This window comes from Neltuma alba, unplaced genomic scaffold (assembly GCF_004799145.2).
Source record: "Neltuma alba isolate B1F8T4 unplaced genomic scaffold, ASM479914v2 tig00006133_pilon, whole genome shotgun sequence".
In the NCBI taxonomy this organism is placed as follows: domain Eukaryota; kingdom Viridiplantae; phylum Streptophyta; class Magnoliopsida; order Fabales; family Fabaceae; genus Neltuma; species Neltuma alba.
Window position 1 is genome coordinate 1 of NW_021634363.1, and position 23,063 is coordinate 23,063.

Genomic DNA, 23,063 nt, shown 5'->3' on the forward strand with positions numbered 1-23,063 from the left:
AAAATGATCTTATATTTAGAATCAAAACTAACTTAACAATTAAGTCATATATTAAAGATCGGAGGGAGTAATAATTACAGAGGAGCCAGGGAGGGAGAGTGGTGGTGAGTGATAAGATAAAATGAGAATAATTGAGTTTGAGAGCAAGGCACGGACGTCGGACCTGGTGGTGCCGCTCATCAATATAAATTTAGGTTCATCACCAATTATGGGTGACCTAACTTTTGCCCCGCATCGCCGACAATAGCATTATTGGCGACTATGCCTATACTACTAATTCACATGACACAGGTAGGCCCCAAGCACACTCCCCCCAGCATCAATCAACTTTCTGCTCAAGCAAAGATATGCGGATTCTTGTTGATGAATCACATTCTCCCACCCATCATTCTCTAATTTAACCTCTTCATCTCATCTCCGTTTTCGTGCCTTGTACCTACTTTTCCTCCCCCCCCCCCCTCCACCGCAAACAAACGACTCCCTGTGCATCCCTCTCTAACCTCCCATAATTACCCAAGTCCTCTACCCTCCAAACCATCCCTCCGTTGAAAAGTACACGCAGTATTGGCAAGCAACGTGACATGGTACCCATCCCCAGTTCGTTCAGCCCGGATTGGAGTGTGGGCCACACTTCAGTTGCCCCCCTTCCTGATATTAATTACTACCCTATATATATAGCACTTATATTATTGACATGTAGCTTATCGAGCAATCTTTGGGTGTGAGTACAAAAATAGGGCCTATTATTATTCAGTCCGCCTACATGCGATGGGAAAACACGAGAGCCCCAGAATTTTAAAGGGAAATAAAGCAGAAAAAGCAAGGGGATATGGAGGTACACGAGTAAAGGAAGAAGGGATGATAAGAGGGGGGGTCAAATAATTGATACATGTAAAGTGAAGCTGCAAAGGAAGCATATATTATTGTTATAAGGGGGAGAAAGTGGCAATAATAATGGTAGTTAAATTTGGATCGTACGTGTGCGGGGGGCGAGGGGAAGCCAAGCGAATCACCATCTTGATGTGTTCCCCACTGCCATGTGAACTGTGGGTGAGGGATTTTTCCATACGTTTGTCCCATATTATAATGGAGGCAACAGTAGTGGGACTCCCATGGTCAACCTATGTATAGAGATATTGATATATAGGTGACTTTCATAATTTCCAACACCCCCAGATTCGTTCCTCTACTCATTCCTTTCTTTGATTATTAATAATCGTAGCCACCCACCCACCCCACCCACCCACCGCACAGGTCTCCCTCACCTCTCTTTTAAACACCCTTTGCCTCCCTCCCTCCCTTTAAACCGATACCATATAATCAGCTCCCCCCCCCCCCCCCAAAAAAAAAATTCCCTCCCCCTTTCTTTCCTCACCATATACCATCTCATCATCACACAAATGGGTTTTAGCGATGCTTCCAGCAGCCCGGGCCTTCGCCTTGTTCTGGGGTTAGGTATGACTGGTTCTCCATCCCGGGCTGACCGTAGTAGCAGGCCGACCAAGAGCTCCAGCGATTTCACGCCAACAAGTAGTTGCGAGCCATCTTTAACCCTGGCTCTTTCCGCCGAGACTTACCAGCGAACCCCGAAAAAGGTTGACGTGAACAAAAGTTGTGAGGATCCTCTTGACTTTTCTCGCCAAACATCACCTCACAGTGCCGTCTCATCCTTCTCCGGCCGGAGATCGAAGAGGGAGAGAGATCTCAGCAGTGAAGACGTCGAGGCAGCGGAGAGGGTTTCCTCCAGAGGGAGCGACGAAGACGAAGACGGAACCAATGCCAGAAAGAAGCTCAGGCTCACCAAAGAACAATCTGCCTTGCTAGAGGAAAGCTTCAAACAAAATAGCACTCTAAATCCTGTGCGTCATCATCGTTGCAGATTGTTAACTGACATTCGTCTGTTATTTTGGGATTGATTATTTGACGACTAACCTTGAGATTTTGTCTTTTGCATCATGACAGAAGCAGAAGCAGGCATTATCCAGGCAGCTAAATCTGAGGCCGAGACAAGTTGAGGTGTGGTTCCAAAATCGGAGAGCCAGGTAAAACCCGGTCTCTAAGTTAGAAGAAACCTTGCGCGCGTATACCTGATCCGAGAATATTGAAACTTCGAAATCAAGCTTAATTAAGGCCAGGCGCCCAGGCCCATGTAAAAAAACGTTCTCTCTTGGAATTCACACTACCAATATAGTATTACCATAATCGTCATGATGGGGCACACAAGTGTTACACACACTACGCGGACAGATGAGATATATTATATTGGAGGCTGATGAAGAATAGTTTTGTCGGGTTGTTGCAGGACAAAGCTGAAGCAAACGGAGGTGGACTGCGAGTTCTTAAAGAAATGCTGTGAGACGCTGACGGATGCAAACAGGAAGCTGCAGAAGGAGGTGCAGGAGCTGAAGGCGCTGAAGCTGGCCCAACCTCTGTATATGGCGATGCCGGCAGCCACGCTCACGATGTGCCCGTCCTGCGAGAGGATGGGGAGGGTCGCCGGCGACGGCGCTTCTAATGACAAGACCGCCTTCTCAATGGCACCCAAACCTCATTTCTACACGCCCTTCCCCAATCCTTCGGCGGCATGCTGATTCCTGGGTTTTGAGGAACAAGCACAGCAACACAGCAGAGTATTCCCCGCGGCCACTGTATTTTCTGGTCGAGGGATATCCGCGTAGGAAACGGTGTAATTATTAGATAATACTGCGTAGAGAAATAGTAACACTAGTTCTGATCCCTTTACTTTGTTTTTTTTTTTTTTTTGCTCCTGTTGTATGTTGATAAATCTTTATACAATACATCTTTCGATCAATCAATGACTTTGTTTTTTTTCTTCTTTGGTTGAAAAATGTTGTTATCCTCTGTCCTTAATTTTATTTCTTTAAAATAAAAGCTAGTTCGGTTGACGCGAATGTGTTGAGGTTCCAAGATCCATGAGCACGTTAAATGTGCATGGGTTCAAATTCGGAATCGCGAAGAATCCCATGATGATGAACCAAATCCATAATTCTGGTACGATTTTATCATACGAGTCAAATGAATAACACACAATTGTTTAAACAAACAAACAAGCTAAGCACGCTCATGCAAGAGAACATGTTTAAGCATGTGATCTTTGTCCTGAAGGGGGTTGGTGTCACTTGGACCTAGAGGATTTTTGACATATTGGGCTATTGGTGAAAATGGATGAAATTAGGAAAGTAAAGGGAGATGGAGTGAGAAGAAAGAGAAGTAGAGGGAATGAGGGAATGGGGGGGGTGGTTTGATTAAATTGGAAAAGAGGATGAGAAAAGGGATGGCGCGGAGGTGGATGGGGGAGTTAGGTCACGTGTTCGTGTCCAGTAAGTAATGAGATTGAGGTGGGTTTGGGAGAGGCGGGGGGACAAAGGGGGTTGCGTCTGGCTTTGTGGGTCACAGCCCCACGTGACGCCCCAATGAGCCCAGCTGAAGAGGCTCCCTCCCCTTCTCAATCGATCTCCACACCACACCCCTTTCTCCCGCTTTTCCATTCTTTGTATTCAACGCACACGCCATCATCATTGCCAAAGCCCCGTCCCCATCCAACGCCATCCCATCTATATTCAGCACCGCATTTTATTTCTTATATTTTAAAACTTCAAAAGTAATATACAAGCTCGTAATTTGGGTGGACCTACGACACCTGATGCCCCACTTTCCTGGAAACTTCTTATCATGTGCCTTTCTTCCCCCTCAATTCTCTTTTTCTTTAGCCCCACCACCACGCCCTTCTCCCTCATCCCAATCCCAAACTCTCTTCTCATCGCTTACTTCATCCCATGTTGACATATAAAAGTGGAAACTTCTGGCCAACTCAGCAGCCATTGGACCTTTCGCCCGGGGCGTTCTTTCGCTCCCCCGTGGGAAAAGAGCCAATCTTTGTGGGGAAGAGCAGATAAGAGGAGGAAGCTAGGGAGGCGGAAAAGTCAGATAAAGAAAACAACAAAAACGCACGGTTGACGCGTAGCGCAGAACCAAAAGTTGCTTTGTGAAAAGTCTTTTTGGATGTTTTGGTCGCAGCTTTGTATTGATTCTATGTAGATTTGCAGCGGTTGTTGTGCACCCACGTAACTTACCCCACACTAAAAAGTATAAACCCCACCACACAGGTCATCCCCCTCGCTTCCCCTCTGTCGGCTTCCTCTACTGTACTTCCCACAGCCTTACAAGTGGTTAGTCCTGCACACTCAGAACTCATCACAGCATATCATGTGGCTCGCTGCGTCCGTTCCATGCACTGTTCTCAACACTAATTCTCCTTACGTGGGTCCAATACATTGTGTAGCATCTACGATCCATGAAGCCCCACATGCTCAAATTCTTTCATCCATCCTATTTTGGTTTTCAAACTTTCGAACAGTACTCACAATCACACATCCATTCAATTTCTGCTGTTTTGTTTTCTCTCGCCATTATCCGGAAAAATATAAGCCCTCATGGACTGGATATGGTGCGACGATTGCTCCTCGGTCATATCCTGCCGACCTAAGCGTGTATGAGTCCAACGGGGTAGACCCCACGCATCCCATTCTGTGTTTACGTTTGGCTTCTATTAGATTGGGCCCGAGTTTGGGCCTCCAATGCTCCCAACCACCACGTCCTCCTCAACATTATATATCTCCATCTCCGGCCCACATGCCGGGGTTCGTCTTATAGATGTCAAGTTATGACGCGTCGCTTAAAATAGTAAAATAAATCCCGTGTTTGGAGGCTTTCGCTTCCACATCCAATTGGCTGCCACGTCTAGTGGATTTCTTTTTATTCGGTCGCTGAGCTATACTGCAAGGTTTTCGCCACCACTTCTTGGCTCTTCACAAGTCAGTTCAAATTTCAGTCTTGTACGCTGTCCCCGATTCAGACTGATCTTTAAATGTAGAGATAGTTTGATTTCGTCTGAAGCTAAGCCGAGCATGAGTCCTTAGGCCCTGCAACTCATGGGTTCCAGAGATTGATCGAGTAAGAGGCGTATAAGTGGAGCTTATATTGGGCATTCGACTCCATCAGGACAACGACATGAGAGTTTGCTACGTGGTGTTAGTTCTATTGATGTTTTGCTACGCGGGGTCGGCTGGTACTGCCACTGGATTCTTCAATCTCACCGCCAATGTTACTGCGGCTAATGTCTCCGCCGAAAACTATCATTTGGAAGACAAGAGAGGCGTGCCCACGGGAGCTAATCCTCTGCACAATAGGTAGGGAAATCGAGAAATTTGATCTCCAGCTTTAAACTTCAAAGGGAACCTGCAATTATACTCGTGCTCTTTCTTTGAGTATTTGAGTGTTACGGTTCTATTGTAGCATATATATATATATATATATATATATATATATGAAACAGCAAGGGGGATGTACCTAGCATGTCCAATAAAGATTAATTCTTTAGGCGCCTGTTCACATGCCTGTCTGTTCGCGAGTTAGCTTAAGTCTCTGTTCAACGACCCTGAATGGGATGTCTCTGTCTCGCATGCCCATCGCCTTATTAAAGCTAGTTTTTCTATATTACATGCTTTTCTTAATTCTTCATTAGCTGATAACTCTGTGTGTGTGTGTGTGTGTGCGTGTCTGTGTTTGCCACAGCATACATACTACTCTGCCTTGTCATCATTCCATTTCTTCTGGGAAATGCCAGAAAATGCGCCAACCACTTCAGTCTATGTTTATGACAGTTTCCTCTCAGTAAAGGAGCAACCACATATCAATAGTAACTCCAAACGTGCGACTCTGAAGAAATTTCAAGGAACCGTGGAGTATTTGTATGGTTGCAGAGTTGCACGGGGGCCAATTTTTTTTTTTTTTGGCCCCTTCCATTTCTTTTTGCTTTTTTGGCGTGTCCCATGTATCCTCCAGCCATTGGCGAAAAGTTAATTCTGTTTTTGGTATAAAATTCATGAAAGTGAGCCGTAAGTATCCTCACAAGATCTTTTTCTACACACAAAACAAGGGATTAAACCTCTAACAAACATAATTAAAAGCCCAATTATCACTCAACTATTTGCAGAACCTACCGCAAATAATACAGCGATCATTTTGAGTTTCATATAGATGCATCAAATGAACTCGTGTAAATATGACCAATTGTAAGAGACTAGGAGCGCATCAAAATGCAAATAAATGGTTCACTTCGACGCACCAATAATGCTGTATTTAAAAAGTAAGTCGTATAATTGGAAGAGACAGCAAAAGCCTTCCCATCTTGCGAGTTATTGTGGGAGGGCGGGTGGCTTTTGTTCAAATCGCATTTAGCGTGCTATGCTAGAAATGAAGCTTTTTGTACATTTGATTGTCCCCTACCCCTAAATCATAGAGGTGGTGAATGATGAAGGGAGATGATTTCTATGCTTTTTTGGCCTTGCACATATCTCATTTTTGAGCGAAATGTGTTGTTAGACTTGCCATTTAAAAAAAAAAAGAAAAAAGAAAAAAAGTAAGCAGTGTGGTATGCAATAAAACTTCCAAGCTGAAAGTTAAAAGAGACAGACAGAAGATGGAAGTGTCAGATACCTGGTCTCTCTTTTTGAGTGGAACAGCGTTAGTATATATTCACATCGAAGAACAAAATGCAAACGACAAAAAGAATCTACATTCTCCCACCCTTCCATTGCAAGCTTAGGGCCGCAGCCTGCAGGCTTAATCTCTCGTCGGTTTGTTAAATAACCATATAGGCCTTTTTCATTTTTCGGGTTAAAAGACGATTGAGGCATTTATCACCTTTAATCCACTCGGCTCCCATTTTAAAGCAGAACAAAGCAGAAATTAAGCTGGCAATTTTATGGGTTTGTGTACTGAAACATTGGGTTTGGGTTGATAGGGACTGGGGAACGTGGGCAAATTGAGGTGTGTAAGTACCATTTATCTCCCCTAAGCCGAAAGGAAAAAGGCGTCGTGGACCCGGCCCCTTTGCGAACATGGGTTGTTTAGTCGTCTTGTCATCTATGGCTCTCTGTTTTGTTTTGGAACAGTGAGCGAGTACTCTTTACCAAGTCGTGGTATTTTTTTCATTGGTCACTCTCAAACAGAACTTTTAGTTTTTGATTTATTTATTTATTATTTCGAAAATTCAAAATAACATCAATTATTATTTTGTGGGTTATGCTCCTTTTTAAGGGAGAGGAAGGGAGAAGAAAGGAAAGGAAACAAAATAGAAAACACGAAAAGAAAATTATTTAAACAGATATGGCACTGTCCAGGAATGACCAATAATGACCCATTGATGACTTTTCTGTCCTTCAATAATAATCTTTCTAGTCTTTATGATTTTAATTGTTATTGACAATAAATATGAACTCACGCGGATTATCTGGCATAATATTTCCAAAAAGAAAATTCACCATCATAAGTGTTATGAAAAACAAAGAAAACAAAAGGAGAAACTCATCCGAACACCTACGATTAAAACATTTTTGGGAGACTGTTTCAGTTTTGGATTTGAAGCTCCTTGAATGCAACACTATCTATCGCATCCGATATCATATTTTGTATAAAAAAATATCATTTAGATGCCAATACCTATCACCGACATATAAATATTATCACTATTGTTGACACAGCACACGCGCTCAATTGATTTTTCAAGAATTAAAAAAATTCCCACAATTTACAATTAACATTTCAGTTTTTATCAATCTGTTTGTTTATTGGCAGGCATCGTCAATATACTATCTATATAATTATATGCCACGTACGTTTTACTACGCCCATGTCCCAATGGATTTTTATACGCTTCGAAGAAAGACCGTCAAGAGAGCTCAGTCATCTCCCACGTTCCTTATAATATAAATGACCATTGCCGGAGCCCTGACAAACCACACATGAAACCTGCCCCTGGGCCGGCATATGTGAATATTGAATTAGCGTGGGATCGCCTTCTTGATTCTCATGTCCACCTTTATGACTATATTTCGGGGACCACATGCGCCAGATTGATCGATGGCATACATAACAACACTCACCCTAATGCTTATATATATAGGCTTAGCTGCACAGATCACTTCTCTTCCTTACAATTTACATGGCTAGCTAGAAATTTATCGGTTTATCTTTATTATTCAGCTTTTGAAAGTTGCAATGCGACACGATAAAACTATATCCTTCAGTCTTCACACAATAATAATGCCTATATAAACTTCAATTAATAATGCGCTCCGATTAGACAGGGGAACATAGAGCCAGCAGCAACAAGTGGGTTTTGACTTTGCCCCCTGGTCTCTACTGCAGGGGCTACTCTCAGCTTAACGAGTACGGACACAAGACCATCAAATTATATACCTCGGTATGCCACCCATAATTGATATGTGTACGACATGTCGTGCGTAACTCAGTATCCATGGCATATTAGATGCCGGCGAGGCACTCCGGGGGGGTCAGTCGGAAGCGCGAATTATCTTTGCAGTAATCATAGATCATGTGGTTCATACGAACCCACCTGTATCTTCTAGCTTCCGCAGCATTCAGAGCTTGGTAAGCCCTGCCTTCCCACCAGTTTCTTGGGTCGGAGGTACAGTCGGAGGGTCCTGGTACCGGACATCCTTCTATGTCGAAATCCTTGTAATAAGCGTAAAATGGTGCTTTGCTCCAATCAATTTTCTCTAGCCCGCCTCTTGTTGCCCAATCATCCGCCTCCCACAACGTAGAATATATGCCCATGGGCTGCATCCTGGGGTATGGGACTCCCCTGCCTTCGTTGTTCTTGTAAACTCTGATGGGAACATCGTCCACGTAGAAACTGCATATACAGTTCCAATTTCGCATACATTATTATATATATAAAGCAATAATTAATTAATGATACCAAGCTAGACACACCCGCGTGTGGTGTTGGAATAGACTTACACAATATGGTGATGATTCCAGATAATGGTGTAGGAGTGGAAATCAGCAGAAGGATCAAACCAGAGGTTGACCCGTTGTTCTCTATCACCCTTTCCGTGGGCATAGATATTTGTCTGAACCGTGTAGGGCTGCCCAGTACGGTTCCCCAAGAACTCGAAATCCAGCTCGTCCCGAACTGAGTCAGTGTCCGAGTTCATCTGCCACCGAAATCGGACGCAACAACGTACTGATTACATGCGCCTCTGTAGTCACTTCAAAACTGAACATAATGATAAATAATAACTTACATAAAATGCAGTGACAGTCCCAGCCGAGTCTCCGGGTATGAGCTTGATCTTCATGGTAACACGACCAAACATATATTGTTTCTTGGAAGAGAACCCGCATCCTGATGAGTAAAGAAGCAGCGTTACGCTCTATATATATATATATATATAATTTTAATTTAATTTACCCTTAGATCAATAAAAAACATATATACAAAAGAGAGTGTCTAAGAAGTTACCGGAGTTTTGGTCAAGAATGAGTTGGATGGCCCTGCCGCGGTCGATTTGTCTGATATGGGAATCAGACCAAGTGATTCGAAAGTCTTGCAGAAAGGTGGCGGGCCGTCCCCAAGCGCACGCAGCAGATATCAGAACCCATAACACCATTCTCACCGGGTAAGACATGGGCATGGTCACGTATGGAGGTGCTTGGTTAACGCGATTATTAGTTATGTTTTGGGCGAATTCGTTATCGAACAGAAGTGGTGGATGGAAGGGGTGGAATGTGATACACACACACACACACACATATATATATATATAGGGCAATAGGAGGCTAGAGGATGATTCATTCAAATAATGGGAAGCGTCTCAGAAGAAGATAGCTTTCCGTCCAGCTAATGGCAAGCCATCATGAGGTCCTACCCAACAGTAGTGTAATGTTGCCCGGGCCTCATCCTCCTATGAGCGTGTGCGCTTCAATTGCAAAGGACAAGCATTTAATTTCTGAATGGTTCTGTCTGTCACACACACACACACACACACATTCAATTTCTTCCTTTCTCTTCCACTAGGTACTTCAAAAGATCGAGTATTGTTTGGTGCGGATTGATGCATGTGCAATTCCATGTAATTTCTATTTTGCTCATCTTGATGCAAGGATGCCACGAGCCTTCATGTGACGTACGTCTACAAATATTGCATTTTAAATTCTTAAATAACAAATTAATTACGTGAAAAAGTTATTCAAAGATATTATTACTTATAGGATTTAACGCGTGGAAGTTAGCTTTAATTTCAAGTATATTTATATTATGGGAAATTTTTTCGAGTATATTTAGCGGTTAAATTTTATTATAGCCTCAATTTTCATTTATAAGAAGGAGAAATTAGTGGCTTTCGATAGAAGTACTGTTGAGATATGATTGCTACCACACAGGAGAATCAAAATTTGATATGTGTACTTATCAAACTCTGATTCTAGTCCGCAAATTACTTGTTAAATAATGTTATAATCATTACCTAATTACAAAAATCACATAATCTGTGTTTTTGACAAGAAAAATCAGCAGACAAGCATCTCTTTGGAGCTTCCATTTCCATCTTGCTTGATTAACGAAAAGAGGACAGATTACAGAACCATCAATCGTGCCAATCACAAGATGACACGCGGGGTTAAGGCCACTGAAGATTAAGGGGCTATATATTTATATATATATATATGGCCCTACGTCTGCATCATATATCGAAGGGTTGTCTCCGTCCAACTGTCGGCAGCATCTTTAATTTGAAGCACTGCTTCAAGACCAAACACTTGAGCTCTGAAAGGCTCTAATTTAGTTATTTAAAATGTTGCTCGCACGCGGGGACATGATCCAGCGGGAAAATTATGGATTCTAAAACGTTTGTTTCCGAAATAATAAGATTAGGAGGCTCGGATCCAATCACTCTCCGTACGTGTAAAAAGGAGGACGAGTGCATTAAGTAGGCAAAGATACAAAAGAAAGAAGTAAAATTTAAGTAGCGGATGAGGATAGATAATACGTGATGATGGTAGGAGGTTGAAATTAAAGTGGACAGTCTCGGCCCATGTATTAAGCGTTTGGTGGAAATAGCTTGTGAGACAATGACTACTGAAACTTAAAACATGGCTTTGAACCCAAAGCATAAGTGCTCAAAAACCATCATTAACCACCACTACTCATTTCCAGCTGTTTCGCACTTGATCAATATTACTCCTTCCGTCATAAATATAAAATTTATTTTGTACTGTAAATTATACTACAAAATGAATCTTATATATAGAAGTAAAGTAGTAATTCCCCCCCCCCCATATTCTCTCCAAGTCGGATAGACTAAGAATTCAAGACAACAAAAATTGAATGTTATATCTTGGTTTCAAGTGCCCAAACAAACAAATTAAACTGGAGAGAAATTTATCTCTTCAAGTCATTCTCTTTAGGTCCATGCATATATTAAAAAGAGCATAAGTAGAGAAGTGTATATATGCGTTAAAATCTCTATCTAAACCTGTTAGATCAGTCTCATTACTGAGTTAGGTCAGTTTTTATTATCTTCTATTCATCCGTATAAACCATCAATTTACAAAAGAAGGAGGAAGAGAGAGGAAACAGACAGGATGACGGCGATCTAACTTGGCAATTGGGATGTGACAGAATTGCCAAGCCTAGACTGTAGACCTGGGCCAACAATACATGATTGGTAGCATTTGTTAGCATTCTTTTTCAAATGCAGGCTTAACTTTTTGGTACTGTGAAGGATCAATATTCGACAATAATATTCTACCGATTCTTATTATAAGACTTATTTAATTAATTTAATTAGATTTAAAAAGTTAGATAAGTTAGTTAATTATAAAAAATATGACATGTTTTTTCTAAAATACCATAATCATCTTCCTGAATATTTTTCCTCTCTCTTTTATTTTACTATGGTTGATGGAGTATCTATATGGGTAATTTAGAAAAAATTAATAAATATGATAAATATGTCTTATATTTAAGATTAAAATTAACTCAATAATTAAGTCCTATATTAAGGATCGAAGGAGTACTAGTTAAGAATACTTAAGTAATTAATGCATATGTGTGTCTTCTAGTCCCGATATATTCTTGAATTAATTAAATCGCCTTTTAAGTGACCTTTATCGTTTTAAAAACTGTCGTCCATCTTCTAGTTTGTCTTCTGAAGTGTTTCAACTCATATTTGCCATCATAAAAGCTCAGAAATCCTTCCTATACATAATTCTTAAATTTGAGAAGGATGTTAATCATCAGTGACGCTGTTATTTTTTTCTTGGTTTTTAAGGAATTCAATGTTATAGTTCAGTTTGGTTATTTCTCTTAAGATAACGGTAAATGCTTAAGCCTGCTTGAAAACAAAGTTTTGAAATTCTCACAACTTCAGACTTCTAATAATTAATTATCGGAAAATAAAATTTTGCCTGCACATCAGTAATGGGTCATGCGTTTGGTGAAATCTGATTGTTCGAATTGAATTCATGCAGAAAGTGAAAGCACATTATATTACTTGTTTTGATGCCTACAGTAATTATACAAGTGGATTGAATAATGTTGCATGGCTTATTTGAGTGTAGAGAGAGAGAGAGAGAGGGAGGGAGGGAGTGGTTGTCATTTTATTAATAGACGATAAATAAACTCTGTATTCCCTTTTCCTTTATTTTCTCAGGATGAACCAAACTAGCCAAGACTCCTCACTGTATGATAGGCCCACTATTAACAAATTAAACTACAGTATATCTCTTGTAGGGCTGTAGCCCTATGGACAGGGACTTCCACATGTGAATGAAGTTGATGGTTCTCAACCATTTCGAATAATTGCATAGTAGTAGCTTAATGTGATTATTACATCCGTTGATTTTGTCCTCCACTAAGTGGGTAAGAAGGGTTTCGAATTTTGCAGTACATCATGTTATTCTAACAGCTATAGAATGATGAACCTTTGCTGTTTTTCTGATAAACGTACACTTTTGGGTGGAGCATATATAAGGATTAAGGAAATTAATCTCTGGCTTTTGAAGATTGTCATTGATTCCTTGTTCGAAACGATTCAAATAAGCAAAGGTGGTTATGCGTCGTTACGATCTGGACCACATTAATTAGTTAATTAATTCAGCTTATTTATATCGGCTGTTTAAGGGGTTGTTAGAATTTGCAAGCCAACGAGTTTAGAGAGGACCAACCACTAGTTTTTCATTTATGATAGAGGGTTTAGCGATAATGTTTGGTTTCTTGAGTTTTCAATTCATCTTACAAAGCAAACTAGCTATTTCTTGTGACGTTGATCAAAACGTACGCTTGAGGGAGTCATTAGTTAGGTTGTGTTTGGAATTACTTTTGAAATCATTTATAAACATATTTCATATAATAAGTTAAAACAAAAATTCTTTTACATATTTTATCTTGTATTTTACAAATCACGATTTAAAAAATTATTTATAAGTCATTTTAAATAGATTTTTAGTCTTACTAAAAGAGATATGAGAGAACTCACTTACTTAAATAGTGTTGTTTTTGGGTTGTGCTAAGCTTTATTAAAACTCGAACCACAAGGTTAGTTTTTGAGAGCTCCAAAACCCTTCCTTCTTTTGCATTTCACTCCTCTTGATCGTTTCTTAATTGTTTTGATAATATGTCAAACAAGACAGTAAGCATGTCGTCCATAGGAAGCAGACTCACCATATAGCTATATAGTACCAGAAGACTGAAAGTATGTATCTGACATGTTTAAAGGGTTAATCATGTCTACACAGTGTAAGTAGTCCTTCCTTGTTCCACACCCAAGGACATGGACCACTGAGTGATAGCCCCAAGCCAAACTAACTTGGAAAATCAGTTGATTTTATGAGAGCCTCTACTTATTGCCAAGTAGGCCACAATCAGCTGGCACATATGCTGCAGAAGCTTCTTGCTATGCACCGCACGCACTCTTTCTACATTCAATTTAAACATCGCATCCAGGCTGCAGCAAGCTAACCAAACGCTATGGAAATGGGATTTTTACACCGATTCTTATCCTTGTTTATGTTTAGAGATTGTTTAATAAACTTCTACACGATCTGTGATCTAAGCACATATGGATCGGAAACAGGGACATCAATCGTGGGTTACGAAACAAGTTCCGGATTACATATTCTATGATTGAGTCTCTGAAACGGATTCCAAAATCAAAATTGTGCAACTCCAAATCAAGAAGCACTGATGTCTTCCTCAAAGTAAACGAACATGCATTCTCCTGCGAACCAAAAATGTACGGTCACGTTCATGCATAGAACAGTCCACATCAACGGCGACAGTCCTTCTAGTACACACGTTGGTCTCAATCGTGATGATGAAGGGAATCAACAAAAGAAGAATACATGTTATTTATATATAAAATATCGAATCTCGGGTAAATTACAATGCTCATCAATCATAAAAATGTATTAATAATCATTTTGCGCGCGATGAATTCATATGGAGTATTTAAATTATAAACTCCACACGTACCTCACATTAAGAGATCATTAAAGGACTAAATGTTTGAACTTTTTTGCCCAAATGAGCTCTTGTATGAACCAACCTACTATAAAACACGAAAGGCCCTAATTTGTTCTAGCGTTAATGTTAAAATAGGACTAATTCCTTAAAATAATATTCAATTAGTTAACGACATTTCATCCAATTATTAAATTTAGCAAATTTAGTCCAATAACATGATATTCATGCCAATTGGATTAAAAAGACTACTTTTTTTTTCTTAACAAAAGTAAATTTTTTTCTGGCGAGAGGGAAGAAAAATGAGAGGCCCAACTTTGGATCTATTACAATGGATCGACGTTACGGGGCTTGATTAGCAATGCACGTGCTTTCCCTTGAAGCTTAGATGAGTGAGTACATTAAAAACGGACAAAATGACAAGAGAAATAAGGTAAAAATTGTCATGTAAGCATCAGTATGCCACTGCGCTTCATTATTCAGGCGCTATATAGATTGTATGAAGAGAACAGAAGGGGTGCATATCTGAAATCTGGACCTGATTTTGCAATCAGATTTGCAACCCAGAAAATGAAGTGTGATATGTGCCTGTGATTGCACAGTGATGGATTAAGAAGTATTGAGCGAGGGAGTTCATATGTTGTTTCTCTTTTTCAATGGGAAAGAGGAACATGGCGTCATAAGGTATGACTGCTCTGATCACATGCTACCAGAAACCCAAACGGAGACATCCCATTCCTACTTTGGCTGTATCCTTCTCTATCAATATCGTCTGCCCAAGCCGAAATAAACTTAAGGTTAAAAAATAATATTGAATAGATTTTTGTAAGAAGATAAACCACAGCTGTAAGAACATGTCTGTTAGTGGGAGCTTGTCCCTCACATCTGGTGAAATTGTGGCCTTTTGCTGTTTCTGGCCTCCTAGTTGTCTTGTTTATAATATTTTCGGGGTTCTCTCATCTCAGGGCTCTGCTGCTTTTCCTTTTCAGCAATTATTAAATAATATTAGTTTGTTCTTTTAAGGGCTCGTCGTCCCAAGTAGAAGTGCTTCCCTTTTCGGGCCTCCTACTTTTCTTTCCCCTCTGCATTTTTATCATTTGTCTTTCCATGTTCCATCATCTCATTTAAAATCTCAAGCAATATATATTGCTTTCCTTGGCGTGATACTAATTCAGTTGCTGCCCTTTGCACGGTCCAGTTTTTCCCATTTTAGTAACTAAATAGTAAATCCTGTTTGCTTACTGTCTAGTCTCTTCCTCCTGCTTCTTCTTTTCCCCTGAAATTGGATGCCGATTAGCTTCCAAAATTTTTCTTCAGGCTCCTTTCCCTGAGTTTCCCCAACTCCGCCAACTTCCTACTTACTTCTTACGTGAGTTTTCCTTCCTCCTTATTCCGCGGCTTCTCCGAAATGGAACATGATAATCATGTTATATGTGGCCACAGGCTTAGCTTGATTAGCATCTCTGTGTTGTTCCTGGTAATTTCAAGCTGGATACAGCAGGCGTATGTCACTGAAGGTAAATGGCTACTTTTTTGTTTACATGCTGAGAAAACTTGTTTGACATGAGGACTTACTAACAAGTAACAACTTATTTTCGATGGTGTGACAGGTAGAAAAGATGTCAAAAAAAGTGGGTTTAGCCAGGTAGCACTCAACTCGGTTGAAAATGTTATTGTGCCTGTCATAAGTAGCATAATGAGACAATTTTCTGTAGGGCGGTGAGGATAAGTCGATGGTGAGGGCACGGATAGGATCAAGGCCACCAAGATGTGAGAGAAGATGCAGCTGGTGTGGCCACTGTGAAGCTGTTCAGGTTCCTGCAAATCCCCAGCTGCAGAATGCCAAACTTAAGCCTTCTACTGTATCCACAATTGCTTATGCCAAGGGAGATGACTATCCCAACTACAAGCCCATGAGTTGGAAGTGTAAATGTGGGAACCTCATTTTAAACCCCTGATTTAATTTCTTTACATATTCATGGTAAATGGAAGCCAATCATGTTGTCATCCCGCTACATGAATATACTTTTTCCAAGTTCAACTTCTCCTCTGTACTGAGCACCAAGCGGTTAAGTATGTCTGCTGTAATAACTTCATATCCCTCTGAATATGTCCTCCATTTCTCTTATGGCGACATATGCTTTATATCTGCTGTGTGATATGATATCTGATTTGGTGATTCTGTTGGCTTAGTGCTATGCATAAGTTGGCGCCTAAAACCTGTTTCCTTTTCCTTTGTTTTGGCTTTGGTTTATCTTTTCGATCGGTAAAACCTTATGCTGCTGAGAAGTGAGAAAAACTTGAAGATCCACTCTGTTATTGTTTATGACATGTTTGGAGGCTTGGGTGGCAATTTCCCGTTTTGTGAGAAACAAAAACGATTGATTAAATAACATGCCCCCGTGTGTGACGATTTAAGGATCCTTTGCATAACTAATAAAGGGGTTGGTCAGGTAAAACTGTTTAAAAACCGCCAGTAATTTGTGGAGAGAGGAAATCCCGAGGCAATACGCCGTAGCTGTTCTTTTTCTTCTTTCTGGGTTGTTCATTAAGACGTTCTCTGCGGTCTGCAACATGCAGTCAGCGTAAGCATTAAAAGTAAATCAAGGGGCTAACTTTTTATCGTCCTCGTAATTTTCATATTTTCGGTAGCACATTGTGCTTTGCTGGTTGGGAAATTATGAAAATTGCAAATAAATCATAACTACCATGTATTGTTATGACTAATACATAACAGTCAGATAACAAAAGCAATAGCACGGATTGCCAGTCACTGAAGAGAAGCAGGGTGTTCCTCCAAGAAATCTTGGAATTTACGGTTAAACTTTTCGAACCGAAAAAAACTGGTAGCCGTTGCCCCTTTTTTGGAAAAATGACAATGAACCAGGAAGGAAAAAAAAAAAAAAACTAAGCAAGCAATATCGCAGGGAAGTTCAAAATGACACTACGATAACGGGTCACTTGAAATAACAAACACTAGCAATTTTATTTCAATACGAACGGTGACTAGAGCAGACAGTGCGAACTACAGAGTGCTACCATAGACTTGTGTACTTATTTACGATTCATGCTTTTTGGTAAAAGTTTATAAACAGAAAGATTCTATTACAGCTTCATATTCATTCACTCATTAGCCATCTTTTCTGAGTGACAGCAGAGTGCACATGGATTGAGGAGAATGAGGCGGAGCTACCTAATCACCAATATGTATAGTATAGCAAGAAAAAAAGAGAGTAAAACTTGTACCTTTTTTTGTTTAAAATTAAATTTAGAGAGCAGAAAGAACAAAACTTGTATTATACCCGACTTGGATATTTTAGTCTAAACTTTGTATTCATGCCCATAATATTGGCCGTGACTGAGGATAACGCCATCTTTCTATAATTCATTTTCCGATTTGAGGAGAGGATATGGACAGATGGATTATTGTTATTATTATTGAAGAAATGAGATGCAGCAGTAACAGTATTAAAATTCAAAGTAGCATTTGTCGGGAAGCAAACTAGAAGCACAAGGCATCGCTTCTTGAAAAAGCAGGACAGGCATCAACCTGATATGGATTTTAAAGTGGCTACACATTCATCCTTTCTTTAGTATGTGAACAACAACTGCATGTTTGTGCTGGCAGACACAATAGACATGAAGAATCACATTCAAATTCATGATGAACTTGTCATTGAAATTAAAATGAGTAGAGAAAGAACAAAACCCTTGGAATGTAAAAGTGAAAGCAGAACGAATGGTCAGGAAGTAGAGAGCACTCACGTGAGGAGAACTGAGAAGCGAGAAGAGCATAAAGGAGCATCACAGACTCAAAAAGATTAAAAGAGAGAAGAATGTTGGAGCAAAGGTCAAGAGTGAAGACAGGCACAACTGAAAAGCTTGGGGACCACATGAAGAAAAAGGGATTCTGATTCCCATCCCAGACTAGCTTTTGCTGAAATATTTTGGTGTGCTGTATATATCAGCAACAAGGCATCGAAGTTGCTCTATCTCTGTGCCCACCACAAACGGTACTGCACTAAACTACCAAATACCCTCCTGCTCCACAATTCAGGTGTTCCTTTCTCCTCTAACGCCTTTCTCTGTTCATTTTCATCACTCCACACTGCCCAGAGAATTGGGCCTCCTCAAGTCGCCCAAGGTAGTAAAGCCTGAGCTTTTGAGTGCATCCATTTACCCTGTGGGCTATGCGCCGCAAATCTTTATTCTCTCTTCAAATTAAAGCCTGTCATTCTACCAATGTGACAGACTATTACTGGCACAGGGTTCAGTAAATTCATCCAACACCCTTTGATACCAATTTCCGTCAGTATCATTATGATCCCCATCCAACGTTATCGCACATGAATTCATAAAGCAAGCTACAATGCACTTTTCCAGCTTGGACTTCGTCATTTTGCCCCCTGAGAAACTAGACTTCCGTCATTCGTCATTGTATAATCTGTGCTCAACATGGCATTTACACTGAACTTTAAAGCGCACAGATCACCAAAGATAATCACAAAACAAGAAAGCAATTGCAGGTTATGATTTGAAGACTTACCACCAAAAGAACTTTGCTGCTAAAACTGTAAAGTAAGAACTATAGCAGCTGATGACATTTATCAATCTCTATCTCGTCGTCCTAGAAGTTCCAACGGAGAAAGTTAATGGGAAAAATGTGTTGCATAGAAGATGAACTCCTATTCCTCCTGCAGGATGGCTACAATTCATCAATTTCAGAATTTAATATGCCATGCTTCAAAATGGGGCTTAGTTACCATATTCTATTGGGTGTGCTTTTCTTTTGGGGTTACAATCTATAGTGGGTATCTAGCTGCACGCATGTAACTTATTTGTGCTGCCCTGACGGGCCCATTATTCTTTACCATCAACGTCACGCGAAACAGACGCCCTGGCACATTCAAGAGGGTTGGGTTTAGAATATGGCAAATTAAGGTTTAAATATCCGCGGATAGTGTCTTGAATACGGTTGGAGGATAGCTGGGTCTAGAAAAAAAACCTGGCACAACTCGCACAAGCCACAGTTCCAACTTCTAACACTTGGTAATGGCCATATTTTAAGTCGACCGCGAAAATTATTTGTGATTTTTTTATTTGAGTAGAGTAACGTGAAATAAGATTGCAAAACACGGCGACTCAACACAAAAGGAAAGAACTGCGGTCCAAAAGAAACAACGAACAAATTTTGACAGTTGATTATAAACAGGGAGATTGGCACGATGAGGAAGAGGCTGAGATTCGGCACGACGGGGTTTGAAGGCTTACGGAGCTGCCTGGTTGCCCGGAAAAACGTTGAGTTGAGGGAATGGAATATGCATCCACTTCACTGCAGAGAAAGAAAGATCATTCCCAGAATGGTTATGTCACCAAAAAGGGGAAAAATGAACACTTGTAAGTTGAAATTAATGCAGGATGACACAAATATCCGCTTCTATTTTCGTCTCCTCCTCGTCGTTTTGATTGATCATCGTCTCCTTCTGCTTAGATCTTTAATTCTTTGTCTTTGGTTCTCCCTTCTTCATTTTCAGTCGCAAATCACGTCCAAAAGGCGCCAGAGACTTCTCCAAACAAAATTTAGGCCCAATCCTACTTTACTTAATTCCGTACATAAAGGAATTCCGTACATAAAGGGGCAGATGAAAGGTGGAAATTTTCATGGCAAGAAGTATTCACATTTAATAATCAACACTTGAACTAATACTAATAAGAGTAGTTTAGTTAGTAAGGAATCGGCTCATAACCTACAATTGTTCCTGGTGAGCTTCAAGACCCAACTCAACTAATTTTTTTTTTTACAAAAAGAAAGTAATCAATATTTGAATAGAATTGTCTTGGAAAAAAAAAATCTGTGCCTACCAAAAAAAAACAGGGTAGATGGATCATGGATCCAAAGATTATAATTTATTTAAATTTGTGAATTTTTATAATGTATGGATTAAATTAAAAATAATAAAAATTCAGGACATCGGAGTACTTCCCCAACCCTATTTTTTTAGCCGATAACGGAATAATTTAATTATTATGTGAATGTATAAGATGCCACGTGTGAGATTGCAATCCGCAAAAGATTCCTTCTCCTCCAGTAAGGGCCATAAACGGCGGGGGTCGTTTGGGTCACGTCTCACTTCTTTGATCAAGAAGGAAACGAAGGGAGGCGGGCACTTCAAATGATTGGTATAGCCCTTTCGCGTCTAATGTTTTTTTTTTTCCCCGAAAAATCACAAAAAAAAAGATTTTGAAAATAGAAAAGTCATAAAGAAGGACCCATTACAACATTAAAATTGGTTTTGATAACAATTATAAAGCAGATAACAATTTTTACGAACGAGTTCTTATGTGAAATTTTTGAAATTTTAGAATCTTTTTTCACGGCTGTTTTTTTCTTTTTGACTTCTCATTTAAAAGTTAATGTCGCTTGTGCATTTATTATTACCCTGATTTGAAACTCCAATTGAGATCTATTTAGAAGTTCCTTTGAAAACTATGAATAGATTTCAAGAGTCCCATATTACCCAAGCCCAGCCATATATTTACATTTTTATACGTTAAAACCCAGGGTCATGTACTTATATTTTATATGAATTAATTTTGTGTTAACTGAAAACCAAACATTCACAACAACCCAATTTGCTTCGTCTATCACACCAAATTACATCTTAAAAAAATGATGTGTTAAATGACCACTTCTCACATGCCATCAAATATTTAAAACGCAAATGTGAAAGATCCCATATCAATTGGACTGCGTCGTACCACTCAATCTAAAACGGCCCAATTTGCTTCGTCCATGGCATCAAATCGCCACTCCCCCACATGCCATCAAAAGATTTCACGCTAATGCGAAACATTTCATATCCACAATCCAATGTATTGCATTGTACCTCTCAAAAAGTTGTTATCCCCATCTTAAATCCGCCTATTTTGCAGCTATCAGATCTAACATCAGTTTTTGTGCCCCCCACGAAAAGGGAAAAAAAAAAAAAAACTCGCAAAGCTCATATGCCCAGATCTTCCAGAATATAAACCATCTCCCTCTAACATTCTCACAGCATTGTACCAGCGAAGTCCTCCCTCCTGCCACCGCCTCTTATTGCCGTTCTCTACTTTAACACAGAAACTGCTCCATCCCCAAATGCCAAAAGAACCTCAGAACGTAAACTAGAATACTTCCTTCATCTCACTCCCATTACCGGATCTGCTGACCTGTTTCTTCCGGGTACGTTTTAAATGCCTTCATGGTAATGCTTTCCTATTTATATTGCTCCTGAGAAGTTTCTTCAATTTATGTGATTGCAATTTGGTCACTTCTGATCTTTATGGCTTCACGATTACCTTTGAGCATGCCTTTATTGCATCAGCATTTGATACGCAACCTCCGACAACTATTCTTATCCAACTGGTTTCCCTCCATAATCAGTGTGATGCGTTAACTCGTATTCACCGAGCTGGTGTTTGATGGTCAAAACATAATTATCTCTTATTTGTTCGATTTTTCAACGTGATTTTATGTGATTTACTGATTACTGATGATGCCTACCTTGCATGTTATCAGTAATGTTGGTGAAATGAAATGTGTCCTTTTTATTTGTGTATCTCGTCCATTGATGGGCTTTGGTAACGGAAAATCTGGAATATTCGCACTCTTGAGAAAAACGTGATGAGGGAGATCTTGATTTTTCATTATTTATTCTTTCTTATCAGCTACATAACGATCCTATGTGGCCAGGTGCTCCAGAAAGTTGAATTCCGAGGAGCAAGAAACATTCAGTTTCTGAGATGTTTAGGTCATCTCCACGGAGGAATCAAAGATCCAAAGGCTTCAAGGTGAAGCATGCTGTACAACTCTGTCTACTGCTTGCCGTTGGTCTCTGGATGGTTTTCCAAGTGAGACACTCCCATGAAAAGAAAGCATCATATAGTAAAAGCATAAAAGCCGACCGTGAAGTTTTGAAGTTGGGGAGGAAGGACCCCCATCATCCTGTTGTCGATGCAAGGCGCAAAGACGACAACGATGAAGAAGAGAGCAAGCACCATGAACAACACAAGCTCGATGACATTAATATTGTGGATGATGATGCGCTGTCGCAAAAGCATGAGCAAAACAATGAGGAGGAGTTTGAGCATAGACAGGATTCTGTAAATCAAGAAAGAGAGAATGAAGAGAATTCTGAAAATGCCACGACAGATAAGGAAAGTGAGGGGCATGACGAGAAATTTAGTGAGGAAAATGACAGTAGTAGGGGATGCAAGAAAACAAAGATGAAGGGGAAGACAAAGAGACAGGAGAGAGTAAACAGGAGAATGAAGAGACAGAAAGCGAAGCTAAGGAGAGCGAAGAGATCAGCGAAAAGGAACATGTGGAGGATAGTCAACAGCAAGACAAGGAAGATAACCATGAAGCAGAAAAATACGAAGAGCACAATAAGATTCTGGAACAAATTTCATCAGAGGATAATGTTCAGGACGGGGAAACGAGCAGTGACGAGGCCCAGAGAGGAGCATTATACAGGAGATGCCTCCAGTGCTCTAGATCATAAAACGCAGGATATCTCAGATGAAACCGATAACAAGACAGAACAGTTCGAGAAGGGAGATGAGATGAATGAGTTTCAAAAGAACAATTTCGATAACAAGGAATCAATTTCAGATGCAACAGTATCAGAAACGACCGAAGATACCGATTCTTTAGTCACAAACCAACAAGGGG

At 40.1% G+C, this 23,063-nt stretch overlaps 3 protein-coding genes and 1 pseudogene across 3 annotated transcripts; 3 read left to right on the forward strand and 1 right to left on the reverse strand.

Moving 5' to 3' along the window:
- Nucleotides 1-1,356: 1,356 nt before the first annotated feature.
- Nucleotides 1,357-2,833, forward strand: LOC114749709 (homeobox-leucine zipper protein HAT22-like). The gene is made up of 3 exons (XM_028938252.1): nucleotides 1,357-1,859; nucleotides 1,963-2,042; nucleotides 2,303-2,833. Exons 1-3 carry the CDS (start codon nucleotides 1,401-1,403, stop codon nucleotides 2,589-2,591), a joined length of 828 nt encoding a protein of 275 aa, XP_028794085.1. The 5' UTR covers nucleotides 1,357-1,400; the 3' UTR covers nucleotides 2,592-2,833.
- A 5,198-nt stretch (nucleotides 2,834-8,031) lies between these two features.
- Nucleotides 8,032-9,605, reverse strand: LOC114749711 (probable xyloglucan endotransglucosylase/hydrolase protein 6). Its single transcript, XM_028938254.1, has 4 exons — nucleotides 9,353-9,605; nucleotides 9,135-9,235; nucleotides 8,848-9,044; nucleotides 8,032-8,740 (listed from the first exon to the last, which is right to left on the reverse strand). Exons 1-4 carry the CDS (start codon nucleotides 9,522-9,524, stop codon nucleotides 8,350-8,352), a joined length of 861 nt encoding a protein of 286 aa, XP_028794087.1. The 5' UTR covers nucleotides 9,525-9,605; the 3' UTR covers nucleotides 8,032-8,349.
- Nucleotides 9,606-15,523: 5,918 nt separating this feature from the next.
- LOC114749708 (EPIDERMAL PATTERNING FACTOR-like protein 2) lies at nucleotides 15,524-16,392 on the forward strand. Its single transcript, XM_028938251.1, has 3 exons — nucleotides 15,524-15,867; nucleotides 15,961-15,995; nucleotides 16,066-16,392. Exons 1-3 carry the CDS (start codon nucleotides 15,759-15,761, stop codon nucleotides 16,306-16,308), a joined length of 387 nt encoding a protein of 128 aa, XP_028794084.1. The 5' UTR covers nucleotides 15,524-15,758; the 3' UTR covers nucleotides 16,309-16,392.
- Nucleotides 16,393-22,132: 5,740 nt separating this feature from the next.
- LOC114749710 (processed variable antigen-like) lies at nucleotides 22,133-23,011 on the forward strand (annotated as a pseudogene).
- The last annotated feature ends 52 nt before the right edge of the window (nucleotides 23,012-23,063 follow it).

Coding starts and splice junctions, on each gene's coding strand:
- LOC114749708 (XM_028938251.1), top strand. CDS start 15,759: ATGGAACATGATAATCATGTTATATGTGGCCACAGGCTTAGCTTGATT. Junction 15,868..15,960: donor GCAGGCGTATGTCACTGAAG/GTAAATGGCTAC, acceptor ATGGTGTGACAG/GTAGAAAAGATGTCAAAAAA. Junction 15,996..16,065: donor AAAAAAGTGGGTTTAGCCAG/GTAGCACTCAAC, acceptor AATTTTCTGTAG/GGCGGTGAGGATAAGTCGAT.
- LOC114749711 (XM_028938254.1), bottom strand. CDS start 9,524: ATGCCCATGTCTTACCCGGTGAGAATGGTGTTATGGGTTCTGATATCT. Junction 9,045..9,134: donor GGACTGTCACTGCATTTTAT/GTAAGTTATTAT, acceptor TTTCGGTGGCAG/ATGAACTCGGACACTGACTC. Junction 8,741..8,847: donor TGGAATCATCACCATATTGT/GTAAGTCTATTC, acceptor CTGTATATGCAG/TTTCTACGTGGACGATGTTC.
- LOC114749709 (XM_028938252.1), top strand. CDS start 1,401: ATGGGTTTTAGCGATGCTTCCAGCAGCCCGGGCCTTCGCCTTGTTCTG. Junction 1,860..1,962: donor AAAATAGCACTCTAAATCCT/GTGCGTCATCAT, acceptor GCATCATGACAG/AAGCAGAAGCAGGCATTATC. Junction 2,043..2,302: donor TTCCAAAATCGGAGAGCCAG/GTAAAACCCGGT, acceptor GGGTTGTTGCAG/GACAAAGCTGAAGCAAACGG.